This window comes from Glandiceps talaboti, chromosome 21, assembly GCF_964340395.1.
Source record: "Glandiceps talaboti chromosome 21, keGlaTala1.1, whole genome shotgun sequence".
Classification (NCBI taxonomy): Eukaryota; Metazoa; Hemichordata; class Enteropneusta; family Spengelidae; genus Glandiceps; species Glandiceps talaboti.
In genome coordinates, this window is record NC_135569.1 from 13,306,966 (window position 1) to 13,332,709 (window position 25,744).

Genomic DNA, 25,744 nt, shown 5'->3' on the forward strand with positions numbered 1-25,744 from the left:
CTGCGAGATGGTATTGTGAACAATACTGACAAAATCTACGGTTCAAAATATAGTAACACATTGCAAATAGATTAAACTAATATATTGATAGTCGCAAAGAATTCTGTGCTCCCCCTACAGCGTTCATATAAACATGATGACGTCACATCCCCCACATGATTTTAGTTTAATTAGACTGGAGGTGGAGTCTGGTTGGACATTTGCATATAGTCCAGCTGTATCAATGAATATTAATGAGCGATGACGACAGCCTGTCAATTTGTAATGGATTACTACTGACATGCGCCGTTTGCGCTTTGCCCAGCATGGAGTTGAACCACATGTAACGCCTCAAGTGACGAGATGTAATGTGTGAGGGTAACATAGTGTAAAATCGGAAGACAGTCAGGAAGTTGACTAACATATTGATAATGTGTGTGTAGTATCTTTCCTTCCTTGTTTGTGCATAGTTGAATATTGATGTGATAATCTCCAAGAAGACAAAGCAATAAAGTAAATTATTGTGGTAATCGATCTCCCTGGTAATTATAAGATTAGGGGTGTTTTAATTTAGATAAGAGAAGAATGGACAAGATTTCTTTATTTAGTCAATAAAGAGAGAATTCTATACAGCTGAAAGAGAGATAGGTAGCCAGGGAAAGAAGAAAAACAAGTTTTATAAATTATATCACCACAAAAATTAATCATTCAATTGATCAATCATATGCATTCAACCAAATAATCAATATAAAGATGTAAACTCGATCTGTAGAATACTGGTACAGTGCATTACACACCACAATCTCACAACAGATAGTAGCAATAGCCGAAACTCCAATATCTGAACGACTTACTCTTTCACTTGATCATGATAAATGTACTATGACGTGAAGGTGATATCTCCCTTCCATTTACTCACACACCAACAACCGTATCGCTAGCATGTCATTTATTTTCCTTTATCATGCAGCATCAATTCTTTAAGCATTTAAAAACTGGCACAAGGTGAGTTTATGGGACCTTACAGTTAGTTACTGTAGTCTGGAAGATACGATGTGTTGGGTGGCGCCCTAACGCATTGTCCTACCCAACCCTCTTGTAGAATCATCTAACGTATAAGTTTCTGGGCATTTAACAGCACCATTACAATCACATCTCAAAATTCCACAATACCTGTGGAATTCTAAACTGAGCACAACTTACAGGGAATAATAGATATCCAAGGAAGAATTTAGTCGAGATGTTTTATTACGCAACTGACACACTTGGGTTATTTTCAGACAAATACATGTTGGTGTCTGTCAATAAAATGATAAAACTGGTCCACAAATTTCTAAAACAGAAACCTTCTTTGCCACTAGAGGGCGCCCACCATAATGGGCAAACAAGCATGCTGAGGTATGTTCGGTAAAGAATCTTTTTTGGATGTTGTGAATCCACAGCATAACTTGACATCAGTGTTTCACTACAATGTTGTTGTTCGAGTCACAGTAGAAGCTACATTGTCTATTTTATCAACTATCATCAACTGATAATGATTCAAGGTCCTGAACTATGTCTTTTTCCTTGACAGTCTGTACAGAAGTATCAACTCCACAAGCACCAAGATGACTTAGATCTTCCTCCTCAGCTGGCACATTGCCAAGTTCTGACCTTATTTGGAATTCATTCCCCTCAACTTCATGTAATTTCTTGAAATCATCCCCCTCAACTTGTTGTTTATTCTCTTCACTCTTCATACTTTCCTCTGTGTTCCCTTGCTCTGTTAACATACTAGGTTTAGCCAACATGTCTTTCTTTTTCAGATAGCAAGCCTTTTCATAAGGTGGTTTTATTGGTGGTTGGGTTGGTGGGTGGTATGTGTATTCACTTTCAGAATCAAGCTGGAACAGAGAAAGACAAAACTGTCAATACCTAAAATAGTCTGTTACTGCCTATTAAAGCGCAGCACCAAAATAACGAACATTCAATTTCTTGGTCGACACCATAACTTCCACTCTAGGTGCACATGAGAGTAAGTCAACCTTCTTGTTCTATTTTGACCCTCTTGTATGAGGTAAAATGATATCACAGGTACTGAGAATAAGTCAACCTTCTTCTTCTTTTTTGACCCTCTTGTATGAGGTAAAATGCTATCACAGGTACCAAGAATAAGTCGATCTGCTTGTTCTATTTTGACCAGCTAGCATGAGGTAAAATGCTATTGCAGGTACTGAGAAATGTCATTTCTTTTCTGTAAGTCCACGGTGCTGTTCTTGTTGGTACCTGTAATACCATTCATTTCACCTCATGCTAGACAGTAACAATAGGTAAAGTAACAATAAAATTGTATATGATAATATAATATAGTCCATATTTTCTGTTCGAAGACAATAACTTGGCTTGAGTATGTAATATTATACAGCATACCTTGAGTGGATATGTCCTATCTGAATCATAGGCACTCAAATCACCACACGCTAAGAATGGTACAATAACACGGTTTACTCCCTCTAGGCTGTTAAAATCTACATCTGAAAAAAAGTCATGTTTGAAATTATTACATGTGAACGTGAAAGCCATAGGTAACTTAAATGAGTACAGTCCAAATCTAAAACATTTTTCTGTATAAACTTTGAAATAATTTTATGTGGCCAGTGACAGCAATAAGAAACTTAAAGGGTTAGAGTCTGAATCTCCATGGTTTTTTTTTTCTGTCAACTTTGAAAATATTTCGTGTGGAACATGAAAGTACAATGAACCTTATTAAAAAGAGCTGCATTATTTTTGTTTCATGTGAAGAATACGCTATATTCTAGTTATCACAAAGACAAAAGAGTGCATAGTTTGATCATTGGGAATGGCATGAAATGAGGGTTTAAAATGGCACAAGGTGAGTTTACAAGTTTTTACTCAAGAGAAAATACTTAGTTTAACTATTTGAGTATAATGTTACTATCGATGTATGCTTTCTATGACATTACAATTTGTGCATTGTTAGAACTAGTGATTGCACAGTCTGCAGTTCCTGTACATTTTTTATACGTACCATAAATTACATCATCGGATGCTTTATTAAGTTATATCCTAATACCAGGATGAGTTCACCTACTTGCAAGTGATGGTTTAAATATACATTAGTAAGTAGAATACTGTGAGTAACTTTTAATATGCAGAAAAAAAACACCCCAAACACATATAAACTCAGCTTGCGCCCCTTTAAACTGTTTCGAATAAAAAATACCAAATATATGCAGCATCTGACTTACCATAATGGTGATCAAGTAATGGATTTGACATGGTGGGAATGTAGCCCTCTGGTGGCGAGTACTTCTGACAAACTACAAACGCCTCTGTAACATCAAATACAGACAACTTCGTTCAATTCTGCAAGTCTCCAAAGTTTCACAAAATGTGTTCTTGTGAATTTGAACAAATATGATATCATCCTACATGAAAATCTCTGACGGTGTCAACAAAACTATTTGAAGCAAATCCCGAATTCTGTGACTCTGTGAGTAGTAATTTTCATTTATAACTATGAACCCAGAGTCAATGAACATTCATTTTCCTATCATACTTAAGACAGTTATAGTTCTCGTTTCTCTCAGGTTTTGCTGTTTTTACTTGAGTGTAAAGAAGTCTATAGTCTTACCTATACTAGAGTTCCTACTACTTCGAGGCTTAGCTATTGTTACTTCAGGAAAGAAGATTTTCAATTGAGAGTACAACAGTGTTACATCCTTACCACGAAATATCTGTAGGGAGAAGAAAGATCAAAAATGATATTATATACTGAGGGTTGATCAAAACTAAAGTCAGAGCTTTGTAGAAATAAGCAAAAAATGAAACGTCTAAGTTTAGCTTACCTTGGCCACAAAAGTTCCACCTGGTTTCAACACATGGGTTGTAATATTCAAAGCCTGAAAGAAAGTAAATAACATTTTATAAAATTTTAATCTTTAAAAAAAGAACAAAACCAAATCTTTAATTACTTTCACATCACAGCAGGCTTTTCCAAAAACATTTAATCTTCAAATGTCAACATTTAACATTTGGTAGATCCGTGGGTCAAAATTTGTTTTTTCCAAACTCTAGAAGGTAATAATCTTATTAGTCTAGTTCCTACATGACACGTGATGTTTACTATGATCATCTCCACTCACATATAGGGAAAGTCATTATTCTAGCACAAAAATCTGTGCTACCCCTGCTGAGTGAAGGGTAAATGACACGTCAGTAGTAATCCATCACAAATTGACAGGCAGTTGTAATTGGTTCGTTCCTTTAGACAATTAATCATTAACCGAACTCCACCTCTCCAGTCTGAAACTAAAATCATGTGGAGATGCAATAACGTCATCTCATTTATATGAATGCAGTCAGGGGTAGCACAGAGTTTTGTGCTAGACTAACAGCTTTCCCTATACGTGAGTGGAGATGCCATCGTAGTAGTCGTATTATGTCATATAGGAACTATACAATCTGATTAAAATCCGATGTGGTGAAAGCGGCTAGATGTCCTTATTTACCTCTATTCATCGTGTTGTGACGTTTGTTTTGTTCGGAGGAAGGCGGCGATCACTCCGACCAAAACAAACGTCACAATATGATGAATAGAGGTAAATAAGGACATCTAGCCGCTTTCACCACATCAGATTTTAATCAGATTGGGAACTATACTAATCTTTGATATACTTACAGCTAACAGTAACTGGGCTTGTATATATTCATCTAAGTCATGTAAACCAGTCACTAAAATAGAATAAACAAATCTATTAATGTCATGCCTAATATTTTCCTTTATACAATGGCTAATCATGTGCAAAGCAGCTGCTTGAACTTTAAGTTTGTCATCTGGGCTAGGACAACAGGTGAATTTAGCAATAAAACTATGTAAATCCACTCATGGTATATACTTGGACGCACTGGAGTCCGAACTAGCAAAGGGCATACCACACATAAGCAGTAAACACAGCCACAAAATTTGACCAACTAGGAGTAATTGACACTCCCCTTCACCCCCCCCCCCCCCCCCCACATACACACACACACAAACTTGTAACTTACCATCAGGAGCACCATCACAAACTACAAGGTCTGCATGCTCTCCTTCAAAGTGTCTGATTATCTCCATGGCAGTGGATACCTGGATAACAACAGTATCAAGACAATGATGTGAGCTGATCATATTTAAATATTCATGACTCCTAAGTGCTTATTACCATCAATTGCAAATAAAACAATAGTAAATATTTGCAAACAAACGGCTGCTGCCTCCCAAACAATGATGTGTCGTCTATATATAGCAAGGACCTATACTTAAACAATGGATAACAAGTTTCAACTTCTTGACAATTGGTAATGTGAAATCTCGAAAATACTCCCCAGAACCTACACTTTATAAAAATACCTGTATTTACTACATTTGTGTGTTCCTCTTTCATGATATATGAAAACTCAGAGGTAACCTACATAAAGTTTGCAATATCACCCTGTATCTGTATAACTCCTGGCAAGGGTGCCATATTACCTATATACCTACATACCTTTGTAATATCACCCTGTATCTGTATAACTCCAGGTAAGGGGGCCATTGCCTGTATATCTACATACATTTGTAATATCACCCTGTATCTGTATAACTCCAAGCAAGGGTGTCATATTGCCTATATACCTACATACCTTTGTAATATCACCCTGTATCTGTATAACTCCAAGCAAGGGTGTCATATTGCCTGTATACCTACATACCTTTATAATATCACCCTGTATCTGTATAACTCCAGGCAAGGGTGTCACAGCCTGTATACCTACATACCTTTGTAATATTACCCTGTATCTGTATAACTCCAGGCAAGGGGGTCATATTGCCTGTATACATACATACCTTTGTAATATCACCCTGTATCTGTATACACTCCAAGCAAGGGTGCCATATTGCCTATATACCTACATACCTTTGTAATATCACCCTGTATCTGTATAACTCCAGGCAAGGGGGCCATTGCCTGTAAATCAACTGCAACTATCTTAGCATCTGTCTTTGACTCATCGGCCCTGACAAAAATAAGTAAAAGACTAATTATACATCAACAAATTATTTAGATTTAGATTTTGTAAAACAATAAAATGAAATATGCAAGTTTGATCGTGGTCATTTGACGCGATACACAGAAAGACATGACACCGTGCCAAAAAGTAGTTCAAGCAATCAACTCAGAAGCCATTCTTCAATGGTTAAAGGTAGAAAGCACCTTGTAATATGTTCTCTGAAGTTCAAAATTCTTGAGTCTCCTCACACTTCAAAGAAAGTTTGTCCCTGACCTTTTGAAATAGTAAAAAGAAATTTGGGGTTCATGGTCTTGTGTTTAAGGAAAGCAACAGTATTGTCTTTTTCCATTTGGTACTAATACAGTATTCAGCACAGAAACACAGAGACTTGAGATCGAAGATAGCATTCATACCTCAGTTTCCTTGTTAAAACTTGGCTCCAACTACCTGGTGCTGCACACAGATCTACAACTTTATTTACACCTGTTGTATATGTACAAAACAAAACAAAAAAACAACATTCTCATTTTTAATATACATTTGTTTTCCAGAATCACATGTGATATTGGTTTTAATATTGCCAGCTAGTGTTTAACTTTCAGTTCAAATTAGCCTTCCAAAAATTCGAGCAAATTCCAGAAGACATTTCTCATGCAATCTATCTGTATCCATATCTGGGTGGGGGAGGGGGTGTTCCATCCTCGATATCGATGTTCGGTCGTGTGTCGTATTCTATCGGAAGAACATCCGAGGTCTAGCAGATAGACTAGACGTCGGCCTGACTGCACTAGCTACGACAGCAAGGTTTGTAGCTCACCTTTGAAAATGTCAAATTCTTCATTTATTTGGAGGAGTTTAAAAGCGCTCCTGGCCCTCCATCCCTCTTCCTTGGCAAGACGATAGTATATGTCTCGTTTATCTTTCGACGAACGTCCCATTCTTTGACGATCTGGTCAGCGATCGCGATCAAAGCTCACTACACACATGGCACCATGTTTGCAGACCCCCTAAGTAGATGTATGTTTACAAAGTGTAGCATTTTGTTGTAAACAGAGAAACTTTTCATGTGACGTTGTGTTACGACAATATGTCAGTAACATCTGGTCATGGTGAAATGTTCGCACTGTACACCAATTTCCGAAGTGTGTGAGTTAAGGCAGCCATAGTATAATTGTAAAAGTACAAACGTGAACCTTGATGGCTGGCCTACGTGGTACACATTTTAGAAAAAAGTATGAAATATTGCATGGGTGTTCCTGGCACATTGCTTACTAGTAAAGTGGCCATTTGGATAGTTTTAGCTTGGTTCCTACTTGAAAAATCAATATTAAACAACACATGCCAAGCAAGTCATTGTTTGGAAGTCAATAATTTGCTGCAAAAGCATGTAAAATGTTACACATTTTAATAATTTATTTTTTTGCAAAACAGTGAGTTACACAAACACTGATTTAGTCAATGTTGTTTCATAACTGATTTTTCAAGTAAGAAGCCATGATAAAATGTTTTATAAATTAAAAATCCAAAATGAATACGCAATCCTCATCCACATGGCCACTTTAAGAGCAGTGATTTCACAATGTCGTCACAAGCTGACAATGTTGGCAAATGTCCTAAGCGGGCTAATTACACAAATTACTTTTAATGTTAGTGTTATTAGCTCAAATAACTGTGGTACACAACCACTGTGCCATGCAACCATGATCAAAATTCATTTCCAGCCAACGGGCTGCAAATTTGTGTTTTTCATTAATTATATGTACTTGCAGGCCCAAAAATGATGGGTTTTTTTAATAGAATCGCGCCCCAAAAAACATCTTGGGGAGGGTTTTTAGCTGTTCTTGTGTGCCCTCCCATTGATGGTGAAGTATGTATGCCCTTTATTCCTCCCCTGGGTTTCAACTTGCCCGTCCGCCCACAGCTGCCCACCCAATATTGAGAATGATACGATCGATTTACCAATGCACTCCTCACCAGGAAAACGTTTGTGCTTTCAACTGTAGCAACACGAATTCGAATAACAGGCTAACAGCACTACACCCCCCCCCCTCCCTTCACAATTGCACGTTTCACCTGCCACCGTATCAAAATCCTGACTTCCCGCTGTAATCCTTGTTTGCTCCTCCCAACACCGATCAAAAAAATTGTCCACCCACTGCAAAATTGCGTATAAATCAACTTTTTGCAAGAACATCATCGTTGAATGTCTACCACAGTATACTCTATAAAGACACGAAAATAATTATTTTCGATATATATATACTCTGATATGATCCTTAAGAAAATTCAGGCTTGACGAAAACTAAATCAAAACTTGATAAAGCCTGTAAAACAACAATAAACTCAAATAAATGAATGAAAACTTCTATGAATTAAATAATCCTAACATGGCTCGGAATAAAAGTGTGAATTGTAACGACAAACTACAAAAAAATGGTTAAAATTAGTTTGCCCAGTAACACCAAAAAATACAAAATAATTATACAGCTAAAATAAGAATAATTCTTTTAGCTTACAAGAACGGCTTGCCATAACCCCCCCCCCCCTCTCTCTCTCTCTCTCTCTCTCTCTCTCTCTCTCTCTCTCTCTCTCTCTCTCTCTCTCTCTCTCTCTCTCTCTCTCTCTCTCTCTCTCTCTCTCCCTCTCTCCCTCCCTCCCTCCCTCCCCCCCCTCTCTCTCTCTCTCTCTCTCTCTCTCTCTCTCTCTCTCTCTCTCTCTCTCTCTCTCTCTCTCTCTCTCTCTCTCTCTCTCTCTCTCTCTCTCTCTCTTTTCACCACGAGACCATAAGTTTACTACATTTGCATATCGTTCCATTTCCCTGTCTTTAAAATGTGTGTGTGTGTGGGGGGGGGGGGGTAATGATATCAACTGTTCTTGAGTTTGAAAGGGAAACAAGAATTTGTATATGATAATTGACATGAATGATATGTAGTTTATCAAAATGTTCATCAAACTTTACATATATATGCAAGTATCAATTCTTTAATTTGAATTTACTCTGCTATACATCTTATTGCCTAGAGACCTGGCTATCTGCCACATCAGCACTAGTGGCCGGCCATACGAAATTCTGCGTTTGTATTGAAAATTTAAAAACACCTTAATCAGAAGAGACCAAAATCAGCAAACATTGCATTTATGTCAGAAGCGGTGACCATGACAGTGATGAAGGTCCGGGACGCGTGAATAACGATAATGCATATATCGACCGATGACATCATACCCAAAGCAATCTAAAAATAGATGCCGGTATCGCGATACATTGATACGCACCTCGAGTGGTGTTTCCAATGACGTAGCACAATTACGCAGAGTCACATGACTGTATTCGTTCGCCGATGACGCCATATAAAATAGTACGGAATTATTTTCATCTAAAAAATCACATTTTATCAATATTGTGTTCCTTTTCGTCATCAGACCTGAAAATAAATTATTTTTACATTTACAAGTCACAGATATTGCCTTAGAACACCGTATATCTTTGCGGAGGGATACAATCATGCAACATAAACAACACTACTTCCGCCATTGTTGAAATATCCAGAAATTTGTGATACACTGTCAGCTGATTTTAACACCACTCGTATATTAGAGCCTAATAACCAACACATCTCAATCAAAAATGAAGTGGGAATACAAAGAAGAACATCCGTTCGAGAAAAGAAGACAAGAAGGCGAGAAAATCAGGAAGAAATATCCCGACAGAGTGCCCGTAAGTTGGTTATCATTATGGCGACTACTACAATGTACATATACCTCACTTGAGGATGGGTGTTTTTAAAGCGAAAATATATCCGCCATAGGGTAATTCAGTTTCATTTTCCGGGTACAATGCACACGTATCCACTCGTAATGGTTGCAGTGTGACATTCTTACATATGCAATGTTCAAGAATAGTCTAAAACTGTTATTTCTTGAAGAATTGTTGTTCTGTGATCATAATGTTGACTCGAATGTTTAGTGGTTATCAACAACCTGCGTCACCACTCGTGACTTGTGAAGTTGTGTGTCCATGGAAATTATTTGAATCGTGGTTTCAACTAAATTATACCACATCTTTTATGTAGAAAATACACTACATTTAGGTCCATCGCACTGCGGGTTTATCATGGTTACGATTTACTTCCAGGAGCGAGAGATGTTGGGCTTTTTACGCTGACCTTGATTCAATGATTGCGCTGATTGTGGAGAGCTTCTCAGATCGATCATAACAACAAAATGTGTTGTCGTACACATTGGATTGGACGTTGTATATATGTTGTTGATATAATTCTAGTTGTTAAAATTATAGCATTTTTGTTTTCCCCTCAAACTGAAAACTCTGGTAGAAATTAGTGGAACGAATAACCAGATACATGTATTTTGACCTCCAGAGATGACGCAATTCCAATAATTAATACAGAACCAGATAGTTACGATATTTGGATATGCTACTATAAAACTTTATTAGTTACAATAACACGTAATAAGAGAAATTCTACTAGTGCTGAAAAAAAATTAGGAATTTGTGAGTAGTACCACTTTGGAGAGTACTTATCATATTGGTAATATTCTGTAGCTCTGTGAAACAAGTCACTAATTGTTCTTTGTTTCAGACAAGCAATTGTATTTAAATGAAGCTGCAGGGCATTCATTTTAACACTACTGTTAAATATTTTCATGTAAAAAGATATTGATATCGGATTTTTAACATATTGAAATGCAAGGTAATAACCCCCTTGTTTAGGAAGTTAAGAGTCTGAGAGATAGCAGCTTTATTTTAATGATTGAAGCAGAAACCTAGTTATTGTTAGTGTAAACACAATTCAGTATATTTACATGTTACTTTCGTTATGCAATCATCATGCTGTTTCAAAAATCACTTGTTTGTATTCGAACACCTGTATTTGCTGTAAGTGAAAGAATTATGGTTTCACTGTTGTAGAAAATTGCTTACAATGTGTAATGTCATTGACAGGGAACACATAGTTTGTGTACACTTCAAGCAACATATACTGGTTTCCATTTATATAATATGTAGAAAAACTTTTCATGAACTGAGAAAGATTTATTGTAACCTTATAACTCATACATTAAGAAATGTGTTTCTAACTACTACTACTACTGATAAATTACCATGGAAACGACTAGAAAAGGCTTTAGAAACGAATACATATAAGTGGGCCCTATAAGATGACACTCGTGCTTTTCAATGGATTCTCAATGCAGTGGGTGATATATAAATGTATGTTATTGACATACATATAATTGTACCTATTGCTATTGTTGCAGTGATTTCAGTTTAGAGGAAACAAATAAACTACAAACACAGCACTATTCTTAGTGGCAGTCTATTGTGATCTTTTTGACTCGGGGTTATTTCCCATGATTCATCAATACATTTAATATTTGCCTACACACCTTGGTTTTACTGAAGATTAGCATACAGACTGCTACCAACTGCATTTATTATTGAAGTCTGTAAAAATGGACTTATTTTCAGATGTAGATTTAGTAATCCTAACTTGTTGCAAAAATCAAACAAATAAAAAGGGACATAGACTTTTTTTTAAGGTGTATTGATTTGTTAGGGGTCAATAGAAGTGTCTCTACTTATCTTCCCAGCACTATTCACAGTTTACAGGATAACTATTATTTTCTGATAAGGTCTAAAATTGCATCTTTTCATAAACAAAGCTTGCTGATCAGATTAACATTTACTCAGTTATCAACTTCTCACTTACATCTGAAAGCAGTAGCAAATATGTAAATTACCACAGCTGGTCTGTGTCTCTATGAATAATGCAGTAAGCATGCATGATTCATCCAGCCAGCCTCAACTTGTGATTGTTATATTGGCAAGATTATTCTGTGTGTGTCACCAGTGTCGCCATGATGACACATCAGGTCATTATGTTTGTGTTACAAAAAAAAAGGTTTTTTAAATTCAATACATGTACCTGAGATTTTGTTACTATTGTAACATGTACATTATACAAGCCAAGTTATTGTCTGTGAACAGAAAATATGGATTATATACCCAGGTTGTTCTACATCATGACAACCCATGTCTTATAATTTATAGTCACTGGTTCTGCTCGAAATATGAGTCAAAACGTCCCAAATGTCCATTATTTTTGACAATTTTTCTTGAATTGTCCTTGAGCAGGCAGAATTATAAATAATTCTTGTCCTCCATTGTGTAGGTCATTGTCGAAAAAGCAGCGAAAGCAAGAATTGGTGATCTTGACAAGAAAAAATACCTGGTACCATCAGATCTTACAGGTGAGTGTTTCTCCACAGATAGATATTATATTTCCATAAGACTGAGTAAGCCTTTACCAGGTAACATACATTATATATATTATCTACAAAAACTATTAAAAATTCAAATGATTAAATATCACCCTTGTTTGAAAGTTCACAATCGGTTGTTAGAAGTAGCAGTATTAAATCAAACATGATATAGTGTGCGATACAGTCTCTCAACAAAATCATGACATGATATTTGTAAACCTGCCAGGAAACAATGAATTGCTTGAGTTCATTTGCACAATAATAATTAATATGCTCTACTGTTGTGTTATTGTCTTAATTATCAAGTGTATTGTCTTACCCATATGCTGAGAGGCCCAGTGTTTTCTACCAAGGTCAGGGAACCCTATTATTACAGAAAGGGAGATATTTTAGTAAACTTTGATTAGTAACCTACATTATTCTGCAATTATGTTGTTTCTGAATCCTGTTACAATGACTTAGGAACTCAAGTAGATTTTACCTAGTTGCTACCCTTAGTGAAAACACTGGGCCCCTTACTATAATGGGTAAGAAGAGGACACTGCACTTGAACAAAGCATTACAATACAAACCAACTAAATTTAAACTTTGTAATGTATCATATTGCTCACATGAATCCTAGCTTTCAACCTGAATCCTCAGGTCGTCTTTAGCAAGATATGATGATGATACATCATACACAGGTGTGAAATCAACAGAGGAAGGCCAGTTGTAATTCGTCGCAAACATACGACACATGCATATAATTTGTTTCCTCTCGAGGCCATTGCTGCTCTTCATAAATTTGTCTGGATTTTTGCATAATTGTGTTCAAAGTACATCACTTCGTGGAATGAGAAATGTTGAAATTTGACATGTTTATGACTATATCATATATGTCAATTTTGTATGTTATCCACTCTTGAGTAAATTATTAAGAATTTGAAGAAAAGGATTGGTTCTCTCAAATCACAATTTTTAGGCTATAAAATATCTTGTGTGTGAAAGTGATAGGAGAAATTGATCGACTCTGCAGTCCTAAAAAGATGAAAACCAATTTAAGAAAATTTGCATTCCTCATATATAAGTTTGCGATCCAATTTAGCCAGAATCAAATAAATGAGAATGGTGAGAATCTCAAAATTTGAAATCTTGATACTGTAACTATCATACTGATCTGTTTAACAGCAGTATTCCTCAGAGCTATTCATTATGTCAATAATACCTTACGAAAAAAGTCACATTTTACTATAAAAGAATGCTTCTATAAACAATATTTACGATAGCTGATAAAATTATTAAGTAATAACACAACTGCATCGTTACACTATCCCAAATTGATATTAGCATCACAGTGATATATTTCACAGTGCGTCTTTTCTCTTGAGGAAAGACTGTCTGCACAAGTGAAAGAATATCTGTAGTGTAATTTCCTGTTTGTATTAGGTAAACTCAGACAGTAAGAAGGAGATAATAAAACTCGTCTGGATAACTCTCTATATATCAATCGCATTTACTGTAATGAGGCGGAATAGGTATGACTAGTGTAGATGTGAGTTGAATATCAATTTATTCCCCATGTGTTGTACGTAGTACAGGGAATATTATAATAATGTTAGTTTTAGTTTATGTAGCAATGTACATGTAGTGATGTACCACAGTCTGTCATACATACAGCATCTTGCCATGCTATCAGCCACCTGTCATGTCTGTACAGCTACCACTCACATAAGATATCATGTCATGCTATCAGCTACATGTACCACTCACGTAAGATATGCCATGCTATCAACTACCACTCACGTAAGATATCATGCCATGCTGTAAGCTAGCACTCACATAAGATACTGTAAACCTGGAAATGTTCGCGTAAGATTTATTTTCGCTAATTTCGCTACAAAACAAAAACGCGAAAATAAGTAGTAGTGAAAATATCTATTTCTGCATAATGCAATGTACCAGTATGGTTATTAGTGAAAATTAATCTTTGTGAACTACATGAAGACTGTAAAATCACAAAATTTTCTAGTCGTGAAAATATGCAGGTTTACAGTATCATGCCATGTACCACTCACGTAAGATATGCCATGCTATCAGCTACCACTCACATCTGTACTACTACACTGTAACATATGCCATGTCATCACAACATTAGCTACCACTCATGTGCTCAAAGCGCTTTACAATTATTACCCCTGGCACAGACCTTTATCCGCACAATATGATTGGGAAGCATACAATCTATTGCAGCCTCTCTGAGTACATCTGAACATATGACTAAAGCATTCACATTGCAACCTCTATCCTACCATGTCCCCAATTATACAGCTGGGTTGACAGGGGCACAATTCTGGTTTAAATCTTACCGAAGGACTGTAGCCATTCAGAAACAAATGGCGAGTTTAAACCCAACAACTTCAGATTTCAAGATTCTGTTACCATTTAACCACTGTTCCGTAGTGAAACTAATTTGTCATTGTTATCTTTCCTTTATATTTTACAGTTGGACAGTTCTACTTCCTTATTAGAAAACGAATTCAACTGAGACCAGAGGATGCGCTGTTTTTCTTTGTGAACAATGTTATTCCCCCAACCAGTGCCACAATGGGACAGTTATACCAGGTATGTCAGTACCCCTTCCTATATTGATTGTCTTGAAAAAGTTGTACATTATTCTGAAGTAAAGCAGTTACTTCCAGTAAATGAATTTGACAAGAGCGCCACTGTGTAGGATTTTCTATACAATTATTCTACTGTGATACATATTCTTGTGGTTTAGGATTTTAATCATTTCGAGATTGTCATAACTAGCCTTTTATAGTTTCTGTTTAACTAACTTCTGTCATAACAAACGCATATCTTTCAAACATGTTTTCTCAAAAATGGTAATCCTCAACATTTACATAATGTTACATTTAGTAGCACCCCCCCCCCCCCCCCCCCCCATTGGACACTATGTCCAGGGATAGCAATGGGAATAACTCATGTCCAGCCGTCTGTCTGTCTGTTGTCAGTCATATCTATGATATGTGCCAATCAATTTCAATCAAACTTGGCACATGTGTTATATACTATAGGGGACAGCTCAATTCCAATCAGTAATGGCACATGTGTTGTATGCTGTAGAGGGCAAATCAATTTCAATCAAACTTGGCACATGTGTTATATACTATAGGGGACAACTCAATTCCAATCAGTAATGGCACATGTGTTGTATGCTGTAGAGGGCAAATCAATTTCAATCAAACTTGGCACATGTGTTAGATACTATAGGGGACAGCTCAATTCCAATCAGTAATGGCACATGTGTTGTATACTATAGGGGCCAAATCAATTCCAATCAGTTATAGCACATGTGTTGTATACTGTAGAGGGCAAATCAATTTCAATCAAACATTGCACATGTGTTATATACTATATGGGACAACTCAATTCCAATCAGTAATGGCACAAGTGTTGTATACTATAGGGGCCAAATCAATTTCAATCAGTTATAGCACATGTGTTGTATACTGTAGAGGGCAAATCAATTTCAGTCAAACTTGGCACATGTATTGTAAACTGTAGAGGACACATGGATATAGCTTTACAAAGGGATTACAGTATATCAAATTTTCGATTTTAGTATTTTTTCCCTGACTTTATGTTCTTTTTCTTTCTTTGTAAAGGAACATCATGAGGAAGACTTCTTTCTTTACATAGCGTACAGTGATGAGAGTGTCTATGGAGCATAAAATCTTCCCCTGGCTACCTGGAAACAACAATTTACATGCCACATGAAATCCGAGCTCAAACGAAGTGAGAGCAAACATAAATGACGCTAAATGCTGTAAATAGCCATTCGTGACTATATCTATAAACAGGGCAAATAAAATCGTATAATTACACTTTCATTTTTTGGGTCAATTATTTTTACTCTCAAAATTGTAGAATGTTAAATTTGGGCTGAAATAAAGTAAATATAAAAATTTAGATAGATCTAAATACATAATATTATGTACGGGAAATTCAGCATGATTGCAAATGATTGTAATGCAAAACAAATTTCGTCAAGACAATTTTGGAGTAAGTTAGAATTATATTTATTTATCATGAAAAATACAAAAAAATAATTAGTTAACCTGTTACATAGAAGTACCTAAACTATAACCTAAAGCATGTTAATGGCATATTTTCTGAAAGCATGTCAACGAAAAGTTTGTAACATCTATAATTAACACGTACATAAGTCTTTGTTTGCATATAATGTTAGTTTGTTCTTAATCAAAGGGAATTGTTGCTAAGGAGGGTTACCATACCGTGTAAGGGAATAGCTTGCATTTACGTCATAAAAATCTGTATGGATTTGAATAACTTTTATCCAGCATTTTTGCTTTGAATTTTTTTTTTGGAAGGTTAGAGCGTGGACATTTTTTTCTAATGATGTTGTAGATTTGCTCTTTATGTGTTTACCCATAACATAATTGAATGGATTTTCTATGTTGGTATGTATCTACCACACTGAACTTGACTTTAGTGTCATTTCAATGACTTAAAACTTCATAGTTGATAGAGATCTTCATGCTGAGCTACGAGTAAAAAGGGGACTTGTGATCGTGAACAAACATATACTTGTATGTCTACAAGTCATTACCTGTCTACTCACTGGAGCTGTGACTCTGCTACACTTGTTCTTATCGTATATGAATAAGAGTGAGTGTATCGGAGTTACAGACCCACCAGGTAGGCTGGAAAACAAAACAAAACTAACGACTACATTCGTATGTTTGTGCAAATTCTATGTCATATAACCAGTCACTATGCAATGTTCTCCACGGCTGTTAGAGTAGTGAATCCACACTCGTATTTCTTTCAAATGAAACTGCCACATGTACAGAATAACATTACACACTTCTGTTATATATAGAAGTACATAATTTGACAACATACTTTGGAGAACATTGCAGTGAACTAGTTCAACACATTTCTCCAAAGGATGAAGATTTCTATTAACCAAATCGTGGTGTTTGGAATTTAACAAATATATCATTTACAGTGGGATAATATTTCAGCAGCTTTGATCATTGCCCTTCAAACAGGGTGACATTTTGCAGTCTCCTTTCAGATCGCATGGTTTGAGTATTGATTGACCTTTGAACTTTTGTCAACTTCTGATTTTATGGGGGCCAGAGTGGTAATAGTTGGAAGTCATTATGCAAATAAATCCACAGAGAGTGAAGTCAACTATGTGTGCTTTGCATTGTAACGTAATTCTATGTATGCCTATGTTGTCCTTAACATTGTAAGTACTCTGCTCACATTTAGCTAACTGTATTCGTCATAAATAAAAAAAATATTCAAAATTGAGTCAACTGCTTGTTCGTGCAATGTTTGAGGTATTTTGCCAGACATGTGATGTGCTTGGGTATGTATTTAACTTGTGTGTGAGCATGGGGGGGGGGGGGGGGGGGGGTTAGCATATGTGTGTGTTGGGGGGTGTTAAAACTGCAGTAGATGTACATTCTCACAGGCCAGAGCCCATATTTCTGCTGCAGTAACCTCTTGGCACTGCATCTTGGATGATGCTTTACGACGATGTAGCTGGATCAACAGTGTTATTTTTGCTCAGCCAACCAACAATATATTCACTAAAATTCTTAGAATACCAATAATTAGACATTGTGCGTGACAATAAGAGGCCTTTTTTATCTTTTAAGTAGTATATTAAAAAGTTTTAATCGTGACTCATTTTGGGTGCTGACTCAAAAATCAATTTGATTGGATATATTGCACCATAAAAAGTTATGTGCATTTGCTGATACACAAATATGTATACCCACAGGTGCTTCAATAGGCTATTCCAGACTGCAAACAGGAAATTGAGAATACAGTGCCCTCACTCAAATTGGGGGTATCATCACCTAATAGTACTGTTTGTCAAGAGCTTTGTCCCTTGGTGATATTTTGTAAACGTTTAAATCAGGGATGTTTTTCGTATTGCTCAGACACTGAGGAAAGCAGCCTTGCACTATGATTAACTGAGTAACCTGTATCATGTATACCCCCAAGATACAGACAGAGAGCGCCACCATGGCAAATTGTGGAAAGGCCTATACAGGATGTACGATATTTCAAGTAAGTGAAGGATATACAGTGAGGTGTGTTGTATGTCATACAACTACCTACCCCTTTATACTTTGTGGTGACGACTTGATGGCTTGATGATATTCCTTATACAACTGCATGCCCATCTCTTATTATCACATATACACCTGTATGCACACTCAAATCACGTCACCTTGATTGGTTGTCAGTGGCAACATGGTGTTAGTCATTATATCCGACAAAACAGTTTCAAATGAATGTTTCCAATACAGCTCACAAAAGGATATGAGCTTCCTAAGATAACAATAGGTCATGCATAATTATGGGCGTCATGGAGATGAAAGAAAGGATACTAAACTTAACTTGAATGGCATCTCTAGACATACAATATTAGTACCTACTGGCCACCCATGTGAACTACTGCTGCAATAACAAAAATATTCATTTCTCTAACTTGGTGTTTGGCGACATGTGTATTTAGCCTCATGTCTGAACTCAAAGACAGTAATTTAAAATTCATGACGTACATGTCATGAATTTCTAATTAAAAAGGGGTCTGTCCAGCTCAATAGCAAGGTAGATCAAAAGAAGCCTCTTCCACTTTTCATCGAAATAATTGGCTTCCTAGCAGCGAAAATTATACTAGCTGGGAGAATTCCCGATCACATGACCCACAATATTATTGATTCAGTGTGGGATGTCAACTGTAAAAGGACATGTGAAGAATTACTATGGGAACTTTTATATGCTGGATTAGTCCTGCATGCAGACAGTGCACGGGTCTAGGTTACTGACATGACCCTCAACACCGGATAACTTACTCCGTATGCAAGCAGGACTAATCCGGGATAGGATCAGCAAGTATATTGTGCTAAAAGGGTTAACTTCATACGAGACGATGTATTTTGTATAACATAGACTTTATTTAGTCAAAGCCCTGACTTTGGCCTCAAAGCCTTACTAAAAGCCAGAGCTAGATGCTCACAGCTCAACAATCAAAACCCAAGTATCGAATCTGCGACATATGGTCGCTACAATAATTAATCACAATAAGTCACGCATAGGAGATGCACTTCCTAAGATAACAATAGATCATGCATAATTATGAGCATCATCGAAGATGAAATAAATGACACTAATCTTTAACTTGAATGACATATCCAGACATGTACATACAATATTCGTGTCCCTATTGTCTTGACAACCCATGTGAGCTATCGGAATAATAGATATTCATTTCTCTAACTTGGTGTTTGGCAACATGTGTAAACAGCATCAGGTCTGAACCAAAACACAGTAAATACAAAATTACAAATTATCAATTGTATTCTGATTATTACATATTTTACTTCAACATCTCAAACTTGACAAAGTGTGAAAATGTCTACACACAAATATCAAATGTTTACATTCCAACATAAGCAAAATAAACCCGAGGAAAATATGTAACTACCGCACAGATGTTCCTTAACTACAAACACTGTCCCATCACTTTATGCCATATTTTACCACTCCCTTATGTGATTACAAATGATACACTCTATACATCCTCCTCCTTATAGTTTATGTTATCAAATGTACACACTTGTTGTCTTTGTCAGTTACCCATATTTTAGGTACTGGGTCATGTGAGACAGCTATGCCATGTGGTTGGAATCTGACCTTTGGTGATATTAGGCATACAAACTTGAGGGTGCCCTTTATACTGTATTTCAGTATGTTGGGGCCCTGACATAGATAGATGTCGTCATACCTGTCAACAGCTATACCGGTCACTGGTTGTTTGTTTATCAGCTTGAATTCTGTAACTGGAAAGGTCCCATACCAGCTTATTAGCTGCAATACTACACAGACACCGAGTTCATTCCAAAGATTATAGGTTAATTTCCAGGAAGAAGCAACAACAGCCTTGCCCCCACTGGTGACACTGATACATGCACTATTCTCAACGTACCGATACTTGTATTTATTTTTACGATTCTGAAAGTCAATTTCAATTGACATACGGAGTCTAAATGGTGATTTTGTATTGTATAGCTTGATAAATTGTGAGTTATCGACAACATACAACACATTCATGGCTTCATTTAGGGCAATACCTCTTGGCTCATCTAACCCTCTTTGCCCAAAGCACTCAACCTCTTTATTGCAAACAATGATTTGATTATTTCCCTGGTCAGCAATGAAATATCTCCCACTTTTTGAAATTGCTATGTCAGTTGGGTCAAAACAATTACCAAACCCAAAAATTTGCAGATTTTCAACCTCTCTAACTTTGTCATTTCCCTTTAAGACTAGAATGTTACCTTTGCCTGAATCCTCTCCACTATCTGCTACAGCAACATTCCCTTCTGTGTCTACTGCTAAACCAAGGGGACATTTGAAGGTATGTGAAGCTTTGTAGAATGACCGTGTGAGCTGCCATTTCGGAAGTGCATCAAATAGATAGGGAGATCTGTGAACATGAGTATTATTCAAAGTCATTGAAAATTCATGTGTTCCTATCGTTTTACATTCAACACTGAAGGAGATATCTTCATTGACTTCCCTATTAAGGCACGATATTGCACCATTAGGATATTTTAACTGTGCTTCCATATCTCTCAAAATGAGAGGCTCCACTTTCTCTTTGCTTTGGGTCTGTATTTCAACATCAAACACTTCTCCTACCCGTATTGGCTTCATCTCTTTAACAGCTAAACTTGATGTCACTCTTGGTCTATCAGCACATACTTGTGATAGTGATCTACCACTCCCAACACTTCCAAGGCTTCCATGTGTGAAAAATGTGCCAGGATTGTACCAAGGAAGAATCGATTCGTACTTGGCAGGAACTTTGTATGGACTCCTTAAATGTTTTCCTGGCTTGGTTGGAGCTGAATGTTTGTTATCTTCGTGTCTGGTGTGGTCAGAGCGGTAACCAAGTTTTTCTAGAGCTGTTCGTCTACTTTTCAGAAGCATTGATTTCTTTGTATAGTCCTGTATTTCACTTAAAACTTGTCTGCATATCTCGTTTTTATCTGTTGTCATAGTGTTGACGAGTTTGTTTTGTTGTTCTTTCACTTTTGCAGTAAAGTTCGATATTATGGTCTTAACGTGATCAGTCACTTCGTTTTTAACCCTTTCATATCTTGAAGCCAAATATATGTAATAAAAGTCTTTTGCTTCAATCTTTCGTGCATCAATTTTCTCTTGCTGTTCTGTTAACTTCTGTAAACATTTTCCAATGGTGACTATACTATTACTAAACGATACTAAGTCATTGGCAATAAGCATTTGTGCAAGATGAACGAGATTGGCCTTGTTCCTTGTCCATATACCCGTTTTCATATTCCCGTCCCGACCAGTTTCTTTCTCTATATCAATCGTCACACCTTGGTGCAAGAAATGTTTTTCTAGCTCACTAGCCATTAGGGCAGCATGTGCATGCGAAGTGTTTCTCTCTATGTATACACGAATGGGTCGTTGTCTTAGCTTAGGGAACTGTTGAAGACTGTACTCGATCGATCTTATGCACAGGAGGCTGTGTTTGGGTAGCAGTTGTTCTATGTCTTCTTGAGTTTCGGCAATTACGTGATCCAATGAAAGTATCTGACGTAACAAAAGAGATAAAAAATAGAAAAGCAGAGTGAAATAGTCGTCTAGCTTCATTTCATGCAAAGATGGCCATGCTGACCACTTCGTTTCATCTCAATCTGTTCTCTATGGAACATTTAAAGCGAAGGAGACAACATTTCTTTGAATGGAAGTACCAATTGGACAGGGAATTCCATTTGCATTTTCTGCAGTGTCATGGAAAAGAGGACAAAAGACCTGTTTCGACTCGAGTTCTTATCACAGAGCTAGGCAGAGAAACGGGTTCCCTGTACATAGGAAAAGACATAAACACATATCTTGCCAAAAAAATGACATGTACTGTTGCATTCGAAACATGCAGGTTACTAGAGCAACTTGAACAGTGTGCTGAAGATCAAAGAGATGGTCGTTTGCAAGTGTTGGAGGCCAAACTTTACATGGCTATTGAAATGTTTGCCATAACAATGGTGAAATCGGTAGAAGAAGAATACCGAGCCGATACTCCTCCAGCTTACCTGTGGATAATAGATGTCATACAAAAAGCTGTACTCGACCTACTCGTTTGTAATCCCTCCCAAGCATCATGTGAAGGAAATCCATTGTTGGGGGCTGTCAATCACATTTCCACAATAGTAACAAGCATGTTGCAACCTCCGTCTGACATTGTAATAGTATGCCCTTCCCCCACAGTGGAAATACCACAAGAAATTTGTCATTTGTTTGACGAAAAATCCAAGCAGACACGCATACCACTTCTCTGACATAGCATACTTACTATACGTTGGCCTCCACAGACAATGCCCCCAACAAAACCAATGCCAGAAACATTGGATGGAGTGGGGTCTATGGTGATGCAAAGTCCTGATGTACACGACAATAGAATGTCATCATTTACAAAGATACGCCTCTCGGCCAGATGATCGAGAGTGGTGTCAGCAAACAGTTTTTCTATGGACGTGTCTGCAAAATCAGCAATCCCTAGACACTCGAGTTCATAAGACCCCTTGGCCAGGATGTCCATCAGCAATCGGACAGGATTGCCTTCACTGCCATCAATGTGACGAGGGACAAGATGGCTTTTGTGAATGCAAACTCCTCTAAGACCTTTACTCACACATTCTTCACACATGTACGTCTGCACTATGCTTTTGACGAGTGGTCGACCATTCCAAGACAATTCCAGCAGTCGACTTGACCAGTGGTCTCTGTTCGTCATTGAAGACGTGAATAACACCGACACGTTCTTTGGTTGAAAGATAGGGGCTGAGGTGATTAAAGAAGTCTGTTTCACCCATGGGAATTCGTCCACCCAGCCAAATGTGCAACCTGCTCCTCTTGATGCCTAATAGAAAGAAAGAAAGAAAGAAAGAAAGAAAAGATAAAAAAAAAGATTAATATGCAAATTTAACCTCGTACGACATGAAATAACAGAGTAGTTGCATGGCCTTATTAAAAGATATGCTTTATTAGTTGATGACTCATTAATACATGGAATCGCAAACGAGAAACACGTATATACAACAGAGTGGCATTGAAGTCTGGTACATTGTACCCTTTCACATGTGCACAGAGAAGTGTACACTGGTTAATCCCTTTGGCAGAGGACAACACTACATATGTACGGAATCCTTACAGTATCACAATTGCAATGGAGAAAACCGAGGTTGTTCCCTTGTCTTTTCCGAAGATGCACTTGTTTGTCGATTGACTGGTCGGTCTCACAAAAAAGGTGTATATGTAGGACTTGACCGACCACTGTATCCCTCTATTACACCCATCAATAGCGACACAAGAAGCCAAACTTTTGTCAAGAGGTCCAATGCTATTTTTAAGACAGTTGCACCTGTCCTGACAAAACTCTATAACCCTTCAAATCGAAATGAGTACAACAACTTGGAACGCATACAGAATTTGTCAGTTGATGACCTGTTTGCAGCTATTCAAATGAATGTCTTTAAAAAGCGAATCTCTTTACCAATGGCTTTGACGAAATGTCTCTATAGTAGTGAAACGTACCATCTGAAAAGAATCCACTGTCGGTTCTCTGAATTACTGGCCCTCGAATCGAGTGTAAGGGATATACTGAAAGTCGTCTTGCAGCACGCTTCACGAAGTCATTTATCATTTCTCTGTATTCATCCAGAAGCAACTGTTGTCTATGTCCTGACATGTGTTCTTGAAGGTTTTGGTCATGGAAGTAGAAACATTTTTGATGAGAATCGTCACAAACAAATGGGCCCCATGCCTTTGGACAGACATTTATATCAAATATTCAACATACATGTCAGGAAATTAACTCAATGTGCTAAAATATTGCAAACCATTATGACATCAGCCCCTTGTTTGAGAGCACTTGAGAAAATAAAATAAAATAATTATTGAAAAAACACACGCATACAATGCATTCTCTTGTCTTGTTTATTTATTCTGTTCAAGCATTATATCGAAATGGTCAGCACACATTCTAAGATGTATAGGTGCTTTGGCAGCATCTATTCCTTTCAATCTATTTGTTGTGTCCAATTCCAGAATTAAGGCTTTGTTTCCTTTCCTACTGTCCCTCCCATAAATTTTGATTGGAAGGCTTAGCATTTGGCTGGCACATACAATTTCGATGGTCATTGCTGCATGAGGTTCATTACTGAGTAAGTGTTTTATACTTTGTTCGAGTGTTTGAAATCCTCCAAGTAGAAATTTACCCCGCCCAAAATCTTCCAACAGTTGTTCTTTTTGGGTATCGTCCAGATTGTCCATATATGCTCCAAGATTTTGCCTGAACTCTGTGGCTTCCCATTCCAGGTTGTCAACAACTGTTGAATTACTCCATCTTCTATCCACATAGTTCTGAATGTAGCTTTGATTTCTTGCAACAACACAGCAGCGAAAGAAGCATGCATCGTTTATGCCACTTATCTGTATGATATGCCAGATCTTACCATCAATACTTGTGTCTTTGGGTAGTTTACTAAATTTGTTACTTTTACTGATTGTTTGTTTTTTGTTGTGTGTTTTCTTAGGAATTTTAACCACCGGTACTTGCAGCGTTTCACATTGAACAGGTGTTTTGTTTTGTTTTTGGGATGTGGTTTTGGGATGAGAGTTTTTGTAACTTTTGTTGTCAACAGGATGGACGTTTTGTTTGCTATATCCCATTCGCTTCATTAACATAGATCTCTTCTTGTTCTGCCTCTTTTCGAGCAAACGAGCCCATTTCATCTGTGGACGAAAGGTTGTGGAGTGCATGTCAATTGTTTATTTTTTTACATGGTGTGCTGACTTTTCCCCATAAATACAGACGTTTTGTGTGTTTCTAAAAGGAATGGGGATATTTACGCACCTGTATTTACCTCACTACAATGTAAGGATTTGTCATGACGACAAGGAACAGCAAGAAAAGGGTTAGGACTACAACACCAGATGAGGACAACACCAGTGACGATGATTTCACAAATGATGGCACAGGGAATAGCAAACGTCGGGTGTGTCGATCTGGCAACAGAATCGAGTCCGAATTACTACAAAGTGAAAATCCTATTTGTCGACTCAATAGGATTTTAGCAACAGGATTCGATAATGGTTTTGATGTGTTCACAAAAACAGGCCTTAAGTTTCATGCAAGAGGGTGTGCTGCAGATTTTATCAAGTGCCTCCTGCAGGTACCAGACAGTGTCGTATCCGACAACAAGGATTTGAAATTGTTGTTGAATGCATACAAGAGACTGTTGCAAGTATACAAGGACGTGTCAAAAGGCTCAAAGAATGGGGTTCCACCCAACAGCTTAAATAGAATCATGTACATGTTGGTGTTTGGTGG

At 37.1% G+C, this 25,744-nt stretch overlaps 2 protein-coding genes across 2 annotated transcripts; one reads left to right on the top strand and one right to left on the bottom strand.

Moving 5' to 3' along the window:
* Window positions 1–1,076: 1,076 nt before the first annotated feature.
* On the bottom strand, window positions 1,077–7,006 carry LOC144451405 (tRNA (cytidine(32)/guanosine(34)-2'-O)-methyltransferase-like). Its single transcript, XM_078142235.1, has 10 exons — window positions 6,830–7,006; window positions 6,426–6,495; window positions 5,919–6,018; window positions 5,029–5,107; window positions 4,661–4,713; window positions 3,828–3,881; window positions 3,614–3,716; window positions 3,228–3,311; window positions 2,389–2,492; window positions 1,077–1,862 (listed from the first exon to the last, which is right to left on the bottom strand). Exons 1-10 carry the CDS (start codon window positions 6,948–6,950, stop codon window positions 1,494–1,496), a joined length of 1,137 nt encoding a protein of 378 aa, XP_077998361.1. The 5' UTR covers window positions 6,951–7,006; the 3' UTR covers window positions 1,077–1,493.
* Window positions 7,007–9,526: 2,520 nt separating this feature from the next.
* LOC144451106 (gamma-aminobutyric acid receptor-associated protein) lies at window positions 9,527–17,616 on the top strand. The gene is made up of 4 exons (XM_078141879.1): window positions 9,527–9,727; window positions 12,201–12,279; window positions 14,774–14,892; window positions 15,939–17,616. The coding sequence occupies exons 1-4, from the start codon at window positions 9,638–9,640 to the stop codon at window positions 16,002–16,004; spliced, it is 354 nt and encodes a 117-aa protein (XP_077998005.1). The 5' UTR covers window positions 9,527–9,637; the 3' UTR covers window positions 16,005–17,616.
* Window positions 17,617–25,744: the final 8,128 nt, after the last annotated feature.

Bases quoted from the DNA above. Each gene is read 5' to 3' on its own strand.
- LOC144451405 (XM_078142235.1), bottom strand. From the start codon at position 6,950: ATGGGACGTTCGTCGAAAGATAAACGAGACATATACTATCGTCTTGCC. The intron at 6,496-6,829 runs GTGAGCTACAAA...CATATACAACAG, and splicing joins AGAATTTGACATTTTCAAAG to GTGTAAATAAAGTTGTAGAT. The intron at 3,882-4,660 runs GTAAGTATATCA...ACTTTCTTTCAG, and splicing joins AAGCCCAGTTACTGTTAGCT to GCTTTGAATATTACAACCCA.
- LOC144451106 (XM_078141879.1), top strand. From the start codon at position 9,638: ATGAAGTGGGAATACAAAGAAGAACATCCGTTCGAGAAAAGAAGACAA. The intron at 12,280-14,773 runs GTGAGTGTTTCT...TATATTTTACAG, and splicing joins GGTACCATCAGATCTTACAG to TTGGACAGTTCTACTTCCTT. The intron at 14,893-15,938 runs GTATGTCAGTAC...TTCTTTGTAAAG, and splicing joins CAATGGGACAGTTATACCAG to GAACATCATGAGGAAGACTT.